This window comes from Amphiprion ocellaris, chromosome 13 (genome assembly GCF_022539595.1).
Source record: "Amphiprion ocellaris isolate individual 3 ecotype Okinawa chromosome 13, ASM2253959v1, whole genome shotgun sequence".
NCBI lineage: Eukaryota > Metazoa > Chordata > Actinopteri > Pomacentridae > Amphiprion > Amphiprion ocellaris.
In genome coordinates this window covers 18,068,792-18,085,419 of record NC_072778.1, presented here as the reverse complement: position 1 = coordinate 18,085,419, position 16,628 = coordinate 18,068,792, and the positions used below count along the sequence as shown (strand labels likewise).

At 38.6% G+C, this 16,628-nt stretch overlaps 2 protein-coding genes across 2 annotated transcripts; both read right to left on the bottom strand.

The window, feature by feature from the left end:
* Window positions 1-140: 140 nt before the first annotated feature.
* LOC111576495 (transcription factor che-1-like) lies at window positions 141-8,276 on the bottom strand. The gene is made up of 4 exons (XM_023282197.3): window positions 7,878-8,276; window positions 4,743-4,849; window positions 4,582-4,657; window positions 141-2,089 (listed from the first exon to the last, which is right to left on the bottom strand). Exons 1-4 carry the CDS (start codon window positions 8,170-8,172, stop codon window positions 1,281-1,283), a joined length of 1,287 nt encoding a protein of 428 aa, XP_023137965.1. The 5' UTR covers window positions 8,173-8,276; the 3' UTR covers window positions 141-1,280.
* A 2,232-nt stretch (window positions 8,277-10,508) lies between these two features.
* On the bottom strand, window positions 10,509-14,713 carry smtnl1 (smoothelin-like 1). Its single transcript, XM_023282199.3, has 5 exons — window positions 14,394-14,713; window positions 12,468-13,108; window positions 12,246-12,360; window positions 11,959-12,110; window positions 10,509-11,163 (listed from the first exon to the last, which is right to left on the bottom strand). Exons 1-5 carry the CDS (start codon window positions 14,466-14,468, stop codon window positions 10,806-10,808), a joined length of 1,341 nt encoding a protein of 446 aa, XP_023137967.1. The 5' UTR covers window positions 14,469-14,713; the 3' UTR covers window positions 10,509-10,805.
* Between the last annotated feature and the right edge of the window lie 1,915 nt (window positions 14,714-16,628).

Below are 16,628 nucleotides of genomic sequence, written 5' to 3'. Positions count from 1 at the left end.
TTCCACCGGTTTCCTTGAGAGTCCCCCCCCCACACAGCACTTTGGTTGTATGAATAAACCCAAGATGCAGTAAATACCAGGAGCAAAAACAATACTGCTCTCTAGAGGTGCGAAAGGAGACTTGTCAAGACACCAAAAGCTGTGTGGAAGAAAAATATGCATTTATTCAGTAATGCAAATCCACAGACAGAACCCACACTGACTTGCCCAGTTTGTTACTATCTGGAAAGTACAAAAACAGGAAAAAGAGAGCTGCAACAGACACAACAGTAGAGGTAGTTTGTTTGTAAATGAAACACGTGTACACAGAAAGATGTGAGAATTAAGAAAATGGCATTCTCAATTACCCTCTCCTTCTGCAGGGACAGAAAATGAGTTGCACTTTTTCAATTTCAGACAAGTTTAAATGGTAAAACTGAAGAAACCACGTCTAAAACTGCTTTGCAATGTGAGAAAAGAGTAACTTGCAAATGTTTAAAACACCTTCACACCAGCAGTCACTAGGGATGGCACATCAGTACTCAGAAATTACCCATCTGTTGTTGATTCCTTAAAAAAATATCACCAACAAAACAATAGAAATACAAAATGTGGGTAGCTGCATCACATCCAAACAATTTCACAACTTTTTTGTTTGTGCCAAAACGGCCCTGACATATAAAATCACAGTGTCACGTCATCCCGAGCACACAGCCGTGCATATATTTATTTTATTGTTATTTAATCATACTGTTTCGATAAAATTCTGGATGTATTGTATTTTTTTGCAATCACATTTGCTTTAGTATAAAAAAAATGCTATTTACATCCAGTAAGAGTGGTAAAGTACAATGATTTTATTTTTCTAAAAATGACCATCGGTTAGGAAAATCACAGATCCACTATAAATGACAAGTATAAATGTAGTTAAAATTGTAACCAAAACTGTCGGTTTCATATCAAATTTTAAAAGCTTGGTATCACCGATCCTTATCACTCACTCACATTTGTATATTTTGGGTGTGGCAATATGAAGATTAACACTGCAAAACAAGAGAAACTGAATAAGCAGAGATTTTGCCGTAACTCTCGCTTGTATTATTAAGCCGATGAGGGCAAATCTTAGATTGACATCAGTGAAATACGTCGTCAGGTGTTGATTTCATGGGATTAACCAACAACAGTCATGCCCGTGTATTGTATTTATAAAAATGTTTGCAATGAATGCTGTTTCTTGAGTTTTCAGAAACGGTACCGAGATGCAACATACGGGGAAACATCGTCAGCCACCAAGCTCATGGTCAGAGCGCCCCGTTGGTGTTGTGTGTGATCATGTGTCTGCGCAGGTTGCTGGGGTTGTTGAAGCTGGCGGTGCACTGGTTGCAGGTGTACGGCTTCTCTCCGGAGTGCGTCCTCAGGTGGATCTTCAGGCTGCCGTTCTGCGTGAAGCGTTTCCCACACTGCGGACAGGCGTACGGCTTCTCCCCCGTGTGGATGCGCATGTGGATGCTCAGCGTGGTCTTGCTGACGAACGACTTCCCACACAGGGAGCAGGGAATCGGCGACTCCCCGGTGTGACTCGCCCGATGCGCGATCAGGTCTTCGCGGTTGAGGAAGCGCTCGCCGCAGAAGCTGCAGTCCATTGATTTGTTGGCGGCGTGAGGGAAGACGTTCTGCTGCTGCTGGGAGAACTGGCCGATGTGACTGGAGTGTCCCACTTGACCGTCGGCTCCTATTACAGGTGATTTTAATGCAGGATTCAACGCCATTTGAGCGGAGGGGTTTCTTTCAAGTTGGGTGTTTCTCGCCAGTCCAACACTGTTATCGTGCATCACTCTCATTGGCGCTCTGTCACTCGCACCAGTGGTGAAATCCAGGAGGCTGTCATGGGTGATGTTGTGGTCTGACAGGGAGCTGAAAGCCTGAAGCTCAGAGGCTGTGAAGAGGGCGTCTCCTTCCTCCTGCAGAGGCCCTTCTCCTCGGCCGTGAACGCTCACGATTCTCAGCTCCTCATTATCACCTGTCAAGCATGAGGAACCAGCTGGCTCTAAATTCTGAGTCCCTGTGGCAACACCACCCTGCATACTGTGGTTTCCAAAGTCATCCTGACCTGGAAAGACAAGAAAATAAACTTAGCGAGGGCTGCTGTCTATAAAACATCTCAGAAATATAATAGGAAAAGATGACTATCAGAAGCTTTCATCAGAGTTTAAATGTGATTAGCAAGTGCTGACTAAAGTGAAGCTCGTTTTCTTGAACATCTGGGACAGGATTAATGTATTTTATAATAAAATGAAAACAAAATCTGGCATAATTTTCCATTTCCAGTGTCCCTTCTTGAACTCGATTACATTATTTGCAGTCATCCATCATTTTGAAGTGTCACATCCTTTGTCAAGAGCAGATTCAACATCGATTCATCATGTGGGAAAAGAACATTCTGAAACCTGTTCACCACTACAGAAGGCATATCACATTACAGGTCTCATAAATGTGTGTAACAACAACCTTCATGTCTAATTTGTAGTATCAGAGACCATTCAGTACAGGTTATGATATTAAAAAATACTTGGTAGGTTTAAAGGACTGTTGTAACTCATGTTGAAAACTTTGACTTATATGAAGTGCTCTATATAAGATTGATTCATTTTGTAAAATTTCTGTTCTGGCTTTTTTTTTTGGAGAGAATTGAATTTTTTCTGTCTGATACGAAGTCTTTTGTTACATCTTTCATTCGATGAAAATGTGTTGTGGCAGCTGTCTGCTTCTAACTGCACAGGATCATTGTTCATGCCAGCAGGCTGACAAATGATACCGTATATTATGTTCCAGTCTTTAAGTAGTAGACCTGCCATCAAAGGATCTAATTCAATCTGTGCAAAAAAAAAATGTAAAAAATTATAAGGTCTGAAATATTGCTCCAATAATCTGACATCCTCTTGCACCTTCAGAACAATGTGAGCTAATGGTGCCAATGTGAAGACACAGTTCACATGAGGAAACTGAGCTTTTGTTCATTTCATTATAAAAAATCTTAAAATGTGAGAAGCCATGTCTTGTATATACAGAAAAGTTCAGTTTGTTCTACAGTCTTTTTACCCATGTTGTCTTGTAAGTGGATTTCAGATGTGCCATAATTGTGGATGTCGACTGAGACAGTTCCTCATATTCAGTCATGGAAAAAAATACTAGACCACCCTTGTTTTCTTCATTTTCTTGTTCATTTTAATGCCTGGTACCACTAAAGGTACATTTTACTTCATGTCTTATTTGACATGCTGAAGCTTAATTGTATTCCCAGGGTATATAAGAGGTCATTTCATGTCATCAGCAGCACTGCACATGCAAAGGCCTAGAATGGTTTCCTGCTTACATTCAAGCTGTAGCACAACTCAGAAATTGTCAGTTCTCACATAATGCCTGAAAGAAAAGAATTCTGTGAAGCCACAAAGGCAGCAATCTTGGCACTGCTGGAAATTGGCATGAGTGAGAGACGGGTAGCGACACGACAAGGTCAGTTAAAGCCTGGATGGAGAACCAAAACAATAGAGCCATGCCTTGGCCTGCTCAATCACCAGATCTATATCCGACTGAAAATCTGTGGAAAATCATCACACAAAATGGAGAACCACAAGCCCAGAAACAAAGCAAATTTGTGTGAATTTGTGCAACAGCAATGAACTGCTGTGACAGCAGAACAATGTCAGAAGCTGGTGGAGAGCATGCCAAGACGCATGGCTGCAGTCATCAAAAACAATGGTTATGCAATCAAGTACTAACTCCTGTGTGTATCCTGTGACTAAAACAGACAGAAAATAAAACATGCAATGCCTAAAAGCACTGTTTTTGGCAGCATAATGCTATAGCTATTGATGTAAGTGATTTACACTTGAGTGATTTTGGTTATTATCAAGAAACCATGGGAAATGGCCAGATATCAGCTCTTAAATTAAACTCTTATGAGCTATTTTTGTTGTTATCATTATATTTGTCGAACAAATGTACTTTTAGTGGTACCAGGTATTAAAATGAACAAGAAATTCAAGGAAACAAGAGTGGACTAATCATTTTTTCTATGACTATATTTGATAAAACCTCCTCTGTTGCTGTGAGAATCTTGCAGAAGTATTAGTTTAGTTTAGGACTGGTAAGAGTAAGGAGTAAGAATGAAAAAAAAAATTACAGTTTGAGTTACATTCCTTCAGCAGTAGCTTTCATTTATATATTCAAAAAGTGCAAATGTTTACTTATCAATTATTTATATCAACTAATCCAAAATGGCTAAATCCAGTCAACTCGTACAACTAACAATTCTCATCAAGTGTTGCATTGTCTGCATAGCCATTGTCTGAAATTTTGTGCTAATGTGATGCAAAAGTATTGCATCTGAAGACATAGTTACAAATATCCTAAACCAGTCATACCAGACCAGATCTAGTCAGGTGGAGTCTGCAACATTTGATCCAGTCTTTGGAATCTAAACAATCTAATGTACAGTAATTAAGACCTACTTGTGTGCTATTGAGCAACACAGATTTCCTGTCAGCAGATGTGGATCACCAACACACAATCAGGGGCGACATTACTAAAAAGCCTACTCACCAGCGGCTGGCCCGGATCCTCCGATGTCATCTTCATCCTTGATCAGAATGACATCTGGACTCTCCACATCTGCACACTAAACACATGAGAACAGATCAGCATGAGCAAACAAGAACTCAAACTAATTTATTGGTATATATGCAGTTACCCGCTGTAGTTACCTCCACTTGAGTGGCAGATGAGGAAGTCTTGGTCTCTGATTGCAGAGTAATAGAAGCAGCTTCTCTAAAAAGTCTAGTCTTTTGAGCTATCGGTGACCTAATGACAACTGAAGGAGGAAAGAAAAAGACACTGTTGAGCCACAGAATTAAAACCACCTCATGTCTCGTGTTATTGTAGATCTCTCATGTGCCACAAAAATAGCTCTGACTATCCACTCATGAACCCCACCAAACCTCTGAGTTTGTCCTACAGGCACCAAGATGGTAGCAGCAGATCTTTGATGTTTTGGGAGTTGCACGAACGGGCATCCATGAAGTGGGTTTGTTTTTCTGACCAGCAAGTTGCAATGCATTGTGTGTTCTGACACCTTTCTATAATAGCCAGCATTAAGGTTTTTAGCAGTTTGTGCACCAGTAGCTCCTCCATCCCTGCATCAATGAGCCTTGGGTGCCCATAACGTGGCTGTAGAGTCAGCAATTGTCCACTCTTGCACCACTTCTGGTCGCTAGTAATAGGGCTCGACAAATGTGGGTTTTTATATAGCTGATATCGATGCTGATAATTGGTCATCAAGAAAGTCTGATGACCAATATTTGGGCCCGAAATACATTAAATGTAATGTTTTAACAGCATATGATAGCAGGGAACCTGTCATTTATAACTAGATTTCTTCATTAATACAGGTGACTAAAAGTAAAATAGAAATAGGAGCGACAAAATTAGGACACTGTCCTTAATGTTTCACGGTTCTATCACTTTTATCATCCACTAAGGTCCATATCTCTCTTATTAAGATATCTTAATATCTTATTAATTATTGTCTTCCAGATTCTGCTTCAGGGTAATTTGTAGCTGCCTACTCAGTCGCTGGACGTTAGCATAGCCTGAGCCACTGTGAAAGTAGCTAATTTCCTGGTTTGTGGCAAAGGTTTTTGAGATACATTTCTGAGATCACAGAATGACGACAGAAAGAGGAAGCTGCATCAGATCTGAAGTAGCGCCTTTAATTTATCAATAATTGCCCAATAAAAATACTGATAATCAGACAAATGTTGAATAACGGCTACAATAAACGGCCAGGCTGATAATCGGTCTATGGCTAGTTACCAAACACTGCACATTAGCAACATCCCGGAAAACCTTCTGTGCTGGAGATGCTCTGACCGAGTCATCTAACCATTACAGTTTGGCCGTTGCCAAAGCCCCTCAGATCCTCACACTTGGCCACGTTTTCCGCTCCGAAAACATCACCTGCTAAAGCTGACTGCTTACTTGCTGCCTGATATATGCCACCACTTGACAGGTGCTGCAGATAAAATTCTGCACTTCAATCTCTGAGACCTGAACAGCAGCTACTGTTAAAAGTCCAACAGTTCAGGTGGAAAACAAAGAGGAACTGTGTTTGCACTGTTTTAGCTCCAACACTGTGGAACAACCTCCCGCTTTAGTGTCAGAAAAACTCGGCCTCAGTTTGAAAAGCTTTGAAAACCCACCTGTACAGTCAATTCAATTCAATTATATTTATATAGTGTCAATTCACAACATATGTTAACTGTTTCAACCTCATGTAAATAGTCTTCTTTAAAAAAAAATCTTCTGTGTATATAATGTTCTCTGCGTTTTTGCACTGTGTGTTTCTATTTATTCTGTACTACCTTTATACTATTTTTTTTCTCCTTGGAGCTGCTGTAATGGTGAACTTTCCTCACCGTGGGATCAATAAAGTTTATCTTATCTTATCTTGTCTTATCTTATCTTTCCTTATCTCTTAGCACTTAACAGAGAAAAGCCTTTGTATAACTTTTAAATCTTTCTCTAATGCTCTGGTATTGCTCTTCTTAAAGTTGTACTGTCTTTACTAATGTTTTACCTAATATTTAGTGTATTTTTGTGTTTCGCAAAGCACGTCGTAAATCTAGTTTTGAAAGGTGCTACGGAAATTAAGTTGATTATTATTTTACTATCATCATCATCATTATTATTATTACTATTATTAATTACTATTATTATTATTATGATACCATTATTTTCAATCACCTTACATTTTAGTAGTTTCACTGTTGTAGCCAATTGGATATTGTTTAAATTTAAGTTGACATTGTTATAACAAGAAAACTGAACTATTCAATCAATCAGACTTAATTTATATAGCACTTTTCATAAGAATAAAATGCAACACAAAGTGTTTTACAGAAAGCATAAATAAAAATGCAGTCAAAACAGTACAAACAACCCTCACCCGTAGTCCCATTCCCAAACCACCCCCACAGTCAAGTTATCCATAAAGGACTCTAAAACACTGAGATTGAGGAACTGAGGGAACCCTATCCTACATAAAACATGCAATGAGGGATCACCAGATAAAATGAAATAAAACAAGATAAAAATTAGCTAGATAAATAAATACAATGAAATGAATTAAATAAATGATATATTATTAAAATAGGGATAGATAGAGATATAAACAGAAATAAAAAATAGATATAAAAACAGAATAAGAAATTATAAAAAAAATGTAAGAAATAAATTGTACATTAAATGGACTACAGTATGTAAATAGCTGATAAATAGAGATAGATAGATAGATAGATAGATAGATAGATAGATAGATAGATAGATAGATAGATAGATAGATAGATAGATAGATAGATAATGAAATTAATTATAATAAGAATAATAAATAAATTGAATCTATTCAATCAATTAAAAGCCAAATATTGACAATCTTTTCTGTTCAGTTATTGATATTAGAAATTTGTCTTTTGGTATCAAAAATGATGAAGTATTGCGACTTTTTCTTTTTAATTGTAACTAGTCACAATTAACATAAAAAACTATCCAATGATTTGACTATTTTAAAAAAAGTCAATTATATTTGATAAACTGATCGATCACCGCCAAACGAAACCGTGAAATCCGTGACGTCTGTACCACGTGACAACAGTTTATTGATTATTCAGCAAAACTGCATTTTTGTATGAAACTGATTTAAACACTTGTTGTAGCCCCTTTAAACTGAAATGCAACGTTATTGGTTAGTAATAGATTAAAAATAAAGGCGTTGAATTAAGTACGACAGCGGGGTGAGCGTTACTTGTTACTCCAAATATTCTATAAAGTGGAAGTATCGTTACCTTGCGGTTTAACACGGGGTTTGGCCACGTTTCCCCTGATGGGAGAGAAGCGGCTGGCCGGTCGGTTGGTCCTGGTCTGGAGCCGCAGGGAGAAGAGTTCGCTCCTCATCACCTTCGTCTTCATCCTCAGCGCTTCGTTTTCCTTCAGGCTCTGGGTGAGATGCAGCCGCAGGGACGCCGAGCTCTCCGAGAACAGCTGACTGATCTCCGCCACCGCCGCCTTCACCAGCACGTCCATGATGGACAGAAGCTGCGCCTCCAGGTTCAGGCCGCCCGCCGGCATGTTGGTGGACATGTTTCACTCCGCTGCTGCCCAGAAATGTGGCCGGATAAAAGCGCAACTCGGTCGGTGTGTTAGCTCACAACCGAGACAACACAATGGCCTTCCTGGTAGCATGACGCTCATTACCGTAATGTCTGGAGAGGCAGCTGGTCCGTGTTTGGTTTTCATTAATATATGAGTTCATTTAGGCGATCAGCAATCGTTTGACATAAATATTACTGTTACATTACAGCAACTTTCCATTCAAAACTTATATTTTGAGTATCAATACAATATGTGCACTAGAAGTACTGGACAAATTCTATAAATTTAATTAAGTCATAATAACAGACTGAAATGAATGAGTCATTCTGACCAATATAAACTGGTTATTTATAAATAAGTTAACTTTATTTTCAAGTTTTGAAATTGCTCTGTCTACTTCATAAACGTTAGCTAAGGCCTACAAAAAATAAAATGTTGTGATTATTGCCTATTAATATTTTCTTTAAAAAGAACTATTTTGTTAAGCAGCTTCAATCACAGTCAAAAACTCACATCCAACACTGAATATAAAATGAACTCACAGTAATAAAACACTTAGTAATAAAATATTTTTGAATATATATATATATATATATATATATATATATATATATATATATACATATACATATATATATATATGTGTGTGTGTGTGTGTGTGTGTGTGTGTGTGTGTGTGTGTGTGTGTGTGTGTGTGTGTGTGTGTGTGTGTGTGTGTTTGTGTTTGTGTGTGTGTGTGTGTGTGTGTGTGTGTGTGTATACAACCGTTCAAAAGTTTGGAGTCATTTAGAAATGTCCTTATTTTTGAAAGAAAAGCAGTCTTTTTCAATTAAGATAACAATAAATTAATCTGAAATGCAGTCTAGACATTGTTAATGTGGTAAATGACTATTCTAGTTGGAAACGGCTGATTTTTAATGGAAAATCTACATAGGGTTACAGAGGAACATTTCCAGCAACCATCACTCCTGTGTTCTAATGCTACATTGTGTTAGCTAATGGTGTTGAAAGGCTAAGTGATGATTAGAAAACCCTTGTGCAATTATGTTAGTACAGTGAAAAAAGTTTGTGTGTTCATGTTCTTATAAAAAAATAAATTATACACACAGATGTTTATTTTGTATGGTCAAAATAATACATTGACTTTCCACCTTTGATTTCCTCACACCAGCAAAATGATGTCAGTGCTATTTAAAGATTATCAAGACTACGATCAGCCAAGAAAATACCTTTAGATCCTCTAAATAAATAAATTCAGCATCAAGAGTCTTACCCAGGTTTTGTGTTATTGACCCATGTGAAAGGTGAACTAGGTGGCTGGTTGGTTCTTACATATGCAGTGTAAGAAGAAGGATTTTAAATTTGATTCTGGATTTCACAGGGACCCAGTGAAGAGAATCTAAAAATAGAAGCTAAAACAGTAGTTGTGTCAACTGGCTCAAATTCTACAATGAATTAACAAATTTAAAATGAAAGCTGTCCATTTTTGGGAAAAAACATACTGTATTTTTCTAAAAGTTTGCCAAAATCTTTTTAAAGACAAAAATCTTAGATAGCAATGTCTTAATCTTTTTATATTATATATTATACTTCTCAGTAAAATAATAGCATATATATTGTGTTTGATAAAACTGTCCCTCTACACAACCCACTGCCTTCTACTATCCTATATACCCCTTTACCTTCACCCCAACCAGTCGAGGCAGATGGCCATCCCCCTTGAGCCAGGTTCTGCCAGTGTTTTTTTGGTTTGTTTTCCATCCCACTGTTGCTAGATTCTTGGTTAAATGGAATCTAAAGGAAACACTGGATTTGTAGGGTTTCTCTGTATAATATTGTAAGGTCTTTATCCTATGTAAAGTGCCTTTAGATGACATATAGTACCATTCAAACATTTGGGGTCACTTGGAAATGTCCATATTTTTGAAAGAAATGCATTTTTTCCAATGAAAATAACATTAATCAGAAATACAATCTAGACATTGTTAATGTGATAAATGACTATTCTAGCTGCAAATGGTTGATTTTTAATGGAATATCTACATAGGGGTACAGAGGAACATTTCCAGCAACCATCACTCCTGTGTTCTAATGCTACATTATGTTAGCTAATAGTGTTGAAAGGCTAATTGATGATTAGAAAACCCTTTTGCAATTATGCTAGCACATAAATAAAAGTGTTAGTTTTCATGGAAAACATGAAATTGAGAGAGTGACCCCAAACTTTTGAATGGTAGTGTATTTCTATTCTATCCAAGTTTTCAATTAAATTGAACTGAATGTGAATTTGAATTTGACACAGGTTTTCTGATTGTGCAGAAAACTTCACAAGTTCATCATTTTTATTCATGAACACAGCAAATTCAGGACCTGAGCATTTCTGCTTTATGTGCTCAAAACAAACATAGACAAGAACACAGCAGTGAATTAAAAAAAAAAAAATAAACACAGCATAGTACACTTTCAAACATAGTGTTACTGGAAATTTCCAGCGTTTGAGTCAACCTGGTGTGCCTCATTAGTAGTCAATCCAACACCAAACTAAGACTTACTCAAAGTAATACCATCCATCAGCAACCTTTTTGGTCTTTTCAGTCTATATGTTTGCTGTCAGTATTTTTCTAGGACTCTGTTTCAACTAAATCTTGCTCACTTTCTTCCATCTCACAATACTTTGGTGCCTCTTCCTCCTGACCAGCTGCCTCTGTCTCTGCAGAATCTCCTGGTTTCTCTTCTTGTCTGTCGGTCGTCTCCTTCTCAGCAGACTCTTCCTCGCCCTTCTCCTTTGACGCCTCGTCTTCTCCCTCATTACCAGCCTTCTCCTTTTGTTCCTTCTCTTTGTCCTTCCTCTCTTTCTCTATCTTGGAGAGGCTGTGGCAGAGGGACTGGACATATGTGAACACACACATGGGGTCTGGGTTGTTACCCATCATGATCATGTCGCCCACTTCCAGCAGGGGGCAGCAGTCAGCCAGGGACCTGACAAGAAAGAAAGAAAGAAAGAAAGAAAGAGGAGAACTGAGTTTTGCAGTAACCTATACAGATGAGAAATTTCTAATCTAGTCTGACTTGTCTGTGTGGTCATTTAAATGTGTGAAACAAGAATCAAAGTAGCAAATAAAAATCCACCTTAAACCATAATTTTTCCCAGAAAGCTAAATCCAACATGGCTAATTCAAATTAATCTTTAGAGAATTTCACATAATTCCCTCGAGTAAAATACCGATATGAAAAAATACATCCTTGAAGTGCATTTTTTTTTTTTAATCCAATGAGTAAAAAGCACCCTGAAACTTATAATAACTGATTTTTCTGGCCACTTTTGACAAGGGAAAAGCTATGAACACAAAACTGACATAACATGACTTTTCAAAATGGCAAATATTTTCTCAAACAGTTGCTTATTTACACATCTAGCAGCTGTAAGCAACATTATAATTAATTAGGAGTCCACGTGGAAGAATTATTTGTGCTTTTAGCAGCTAAATTCTCTATCATGTTCAAAAGCTAGTCACTAATCGGATCTGTTTGCAGTTTAGAGCTGCAGATTTGTATGATAATTCACATTGCATTGTAAATATACTGAATCCTGGTTACTTTTCTAGCTTAGCGTTTTGATTTGCACCTGTTCTTACCACTGCACTTCTTATTTCATAAATGTGCTGCTGCGCACAGTACCAGTACTTGTATTTAAGGAATGTATTTAATTCTTTTATTGTGTTGTTATTGTGTTTAAGGTCTTAAATACAGGAGAGGGGATGAAACAGTCCATACTCTGCAGTCTGGAAGGCCAGAGTGAAGTTTTTCTCCCTCTCGTCTGAACTCAGTGAGCTGTAGTCGAAAGCTTCTGGAAAGAAACGATGGATCAGAGCGCAGAATGCCATCCCATCACACCAGGAGGAGGAGAAGTTCTCTATATTGACGCCCTAAAAAGATCAAGAGACAGCAGTGACAGGGAGAAAAACACATCATCATCACAGGTATGCTTTGATGCATTTCTGTGATCCCACATTTAGAAAACAAATCTGGCACATTTGATAAAGATTTATTGTCGAACTCACCTCATAGTTGCGGGTTTTGTTGCGACACCACTGAAGCATCTTCTGTTTGATTGAAGCTCCTGTTGCCATAGCAGCTGACGACTTCTGAATTTTAAAGTTGCGAGGTGTTGGTGTCCTAAAAATGTCACAATAGTACACAGTTTCATGAAACTTTAACGGAACCATATTTTATTGTCTCTGTGAACAAAGTGGAGGTAGCATGGTTTGATAATGTCGACTCACTCTGGTGCACCTTGTTGGAACTTGGCTATAATGTCGTTTTTAGCGGCTGCTCTAATGGAGCGAGCAGAGGGCCTCGGTCGGGAAAGAGCAGAAGCAGGAGCACCAGTCTTTCGTTTGGGCTTCCCCTGTTTTTCTGCCTCCTTCGGCTTTCCTTTGTCTTTTGTCTCTGCATCCACTTCTTTGACTTGTTTCTTCTTCTCATCCCCTTTTGCCTCTTTTTCATTCACATCCTTCTCTTCTTCTCTTCCATTTTTTCCACATTTACTCCTTTTCTCTTTGTCTTTAGTCTTGTCCTTCACCTTCTCCTCATCTCTCCCAGTCTCAGCACTCTGGACCTCTTCCACCTGCGCTTCTTTCTTGTCTTCCTCCACCTTTTCCTTCCCATCTCCACTTCTTGTTTCAGAATCCTTCACATCAACACCAGAGGATGTTTTGTCATTGTCTTGTCCAGCCTCTTCAGTGTTGCCTTCAGCAGACTTCGACACAGTCTGGGACTTGTTTGTATCTCCAGCGTTGGCCTGTTCTTCTCCTGACCGCTCTGGTACTGTGTCTTCCTCTCCCTTCTCCACCAACTCCATTACCCCCTGACCTTCTGCTGTCTCCACTTGGTCTTTAATCTCCACCAGCCCTGAATCACCTGCCTAGACAAAAATAGAAACATACAGATATGGTACTTTGTAACAGAGATCTGCATTACCTTTATATACATGTAAGCATTTGTAGCATCAGCTTCGATACTTTTATATTTCAAAATTTGTGAGTTTTCCAAATGTTAATTTACATGCATTTCACTTCAGCCTTTACATATTTGTGACGTGTGTGATCAGCCAGTTCATATGGCTCTAAATCACATGTTTTCTCATCAGTGTGACTCAGAGCAGCAGCATCCTCATTTCATTCTGTCATTCGCACATTTAGTGTTCGCACAGAAACGCTTTTCTGTTCCTCTCTGCCAAGAAACTTTTCAAACTTTCTTGGCATGTCAATGATCAAGCAGAGATACTGACATAAAGATAAGTGGCGAAAATAATCAGGGACAAATAGGAGTTGATAACTACCTTCTGTCCTGCGGTAGTTTACCTGCAGAGATAATTGTTTAGGTTTCAGTTTCCTTGTTTTCAAACACAAGGAAGTTCAGTTGAAATACGTAGGAGCACTGCTTCTGTTTGAACAGTAACATTATGTAAGAGGCAGGCCTCCTAAAATTAGTGTCTACACATTACTCCAGGGATAACATGGTCCTCGTAATGTGAGACCTGAAGCTCCGGTCTGGGATTTAATAAGTATCTCAGATATGTAGATCAGACAGAGCTTAGAAATTCAGGTAGCAAGTAAGCCATTTGATGTTTTTAAGCCACAATATACACTAAACACAAGTCCCAAGCAAATTCTAAATAAAAAGTGATAATAACTCAAAGTACTGTACTTTAAACTGAAATATCAAATTTTTAAAAAAGAAACTCTTAATTTATGAATCAGGGCGTATTTTACAAATGTATTGCACCAAGACACAGCTTTATTTCAAGGGGTCATAATGTATATATGTAAATATATATGTGTGTGTTTTAATAATATTAAATCTGCCCATGCACCTTGTTTGCTAATGACTGGTTGCAGGAACAGTCACACCAGATCAGGCCTTGCAGCGGTGACTCATCAGGAGGAATAGGAAACTCCACCGTGCATTACTTTGCATAGATTATGTGTCTGCGTGTGAGTCAGTCCTCATCTGAACAGGTGTAGCCCAGTAAATACAGCCAGAAGCACTTCTCCTGTCCTGCTGTCCAAACACAGCACCTGCCACGGCCACAAATACTCTTACTGCCTATTCCTGGTATGAAACACAATGCCTGTCATTGAGGGTTTTGTACAAGTGAAAACTTTTTTTGGCTGTAATTTAACTTGAACCTGCAAAAACACACAGACCTGGTCGTCGTTGTTGTTGTTGGTATCAGTCTGACTCTGTGTAGATGTCTCAAGGCTGGACGGTTCTCCATCCATGATGTCCACAATTGCCAACTGTGTGTCAACTGGCTCGAAGGTCAGATCTGACTTTCTGTAGCCCCAGACCTCTTAAACAATCTTCTCTTCCTTCCCTAAAAAGTTTTCCTTAGGCCAGAGGTGAACCCTCCTCACAGAAGCTCTGCTTAAGGTCCTCGTGGCTTCTCACTACTAGACTTTGCCTCCCCGTCTGTCTCCCTTTCTCCCCCTCTGTCAGCGCTGCTCAGTGTTTGTGATGTGTGTGTTGGTTCGTGGATATCCGCCTTCACCCTCCTTCACCCGACACCCCCACCCACGGCTTTGCGAGGATTCCTACGCTTCTTTGTCTGACCTTTTGAACAGCACGGGGTCCTAAAATAGAGTTACAGCGACATAGGCTGGGTCCTACGGGCCGGACAGTTGCGTCTGCTGTGGAAACGGTGTTTGTACACACACTTATGCACACCTGGGTCCATGCATGGATCCAGTAAATATGTTTGTTCTGTTAAATGACAAATCAAGACACAATATGGATGTGCCCTTATAGTCTCTTACTGTGAAGTGTTGATTTACATGCAGTATTGTTGTACTGGAATGTTTGAATTAGTGCAATCAAAGTAAAAGGAGGAGTTCAACGTATGGGGAAGCGTCCTTCAGTTAAATTGCCAGACCTTACATGTCTGTACATTAAATATGAATCTACAGCCATGAGTTGGTTATCTTAGCTGAGCAACAAGACTAGAAATAGGGGAAACAGTGAGCCTGGCATTACTCAAGGTATTTTATTCACCTATCAGCTGCTTTGGAGGTCAGTAGATAAAGATCCAGTTTATTTAATACTTATAAAAATGTGTGTGTTTCTTGGCAGTGGCTTCCTGATGTGAAGAAGTTACACCCAACAAGGAATAGCTCAGTGCTTAAAGGCTGTCTCTATAAGCCCTGATTTGAACCCTCTCAGCACCAAATCTGTTGGCGTGTTAGAAAGTCAGGTTATCATTTTGAAAATTAAGAAAACAACACCATTTATCAGTGCAAGAAACTACTAAAGCAGATAAAAAGTCATATTTTCCACTTTCTGAAGGTCCTTGAACTACTCAACTGTGACATGAAGTTCTCACCACATCTATGCTCAGAATCATATTTCATCAAAATCACTTTATGTCTCATTTTAGAATTCTTCTAAAATAAACTGTTTACAATGACAAGATTGTGTAACAGAAAGAAACTACGCTGACCTGTGCTACCATTAAGCCATTAGTGACTCAGCTGCAGCAGTCACAGGATAAAAATTCTGTGACTCTTCAGCTGAACTGCAGGCTGTCCTTACACAAAACAAATAGAACAAATGTAAGGAAACAAACTGAAAATGGAAAACATCTGTAGCACATGGAGGCCTCATTTCCTCCCCCTATTACTGGTGATACTTGTGGGCACTTGGAAAATATTGTGCATGATTCCAAAAAATATTTTCAAAGAAATTTTACTTATGTTATGTATGGCAATATAGCATTCATACTTCACAAAGTACATTTCTTAGTTCTCTCTACTTCTAGCCAGGGTGGTGTTGTTTCCGTAGACTATATATGACCATGAAAATGAGCCCACAGTGAATAAAACTGTAACAGGAACAACAAAAGAATGGCCTTTGAATCAAGAGGATCATCAGCTAACTCCACTCTCAAAACTAACACATGATCTACTTATTTAGAGACCTGCTGAAATGGGCTGTCTTAAATCATATGTTATACAATTTTTTTGTTGTTATTTTACTACCTAAAAATTGTTTCACTTCTATATAATGTCGTTTTTGTTATTTTACTTTTTGGACCAGATGGGGCAATGCTTAGAAATAGAGGAAGTAGAAGAAGTAACAACTGAAATGAAAAGTTACCATCTGCTTGCTCTCATTTTCTATTTTTATTTGCCTTCAATAAAATAAAGTATATTTAAAAATAGAACCTGACACTTACTGTCCTTTTATATTTATCTGTGCTCCTCTTTGACTCTCCCTGTCCATCATTATCTGGCTTCTCTACAAATGATTACCTCCTCTGTTCCTTGTCATCTCAGCACTTCAGTGTTCAGATGGCATAAAGTAGAAACATGGTTAAACAGGACTAGTTTAACTTCTCAGCTTGCCATCCCAGCAGAACGCTACTCATTCAACACGAACCAGATGGT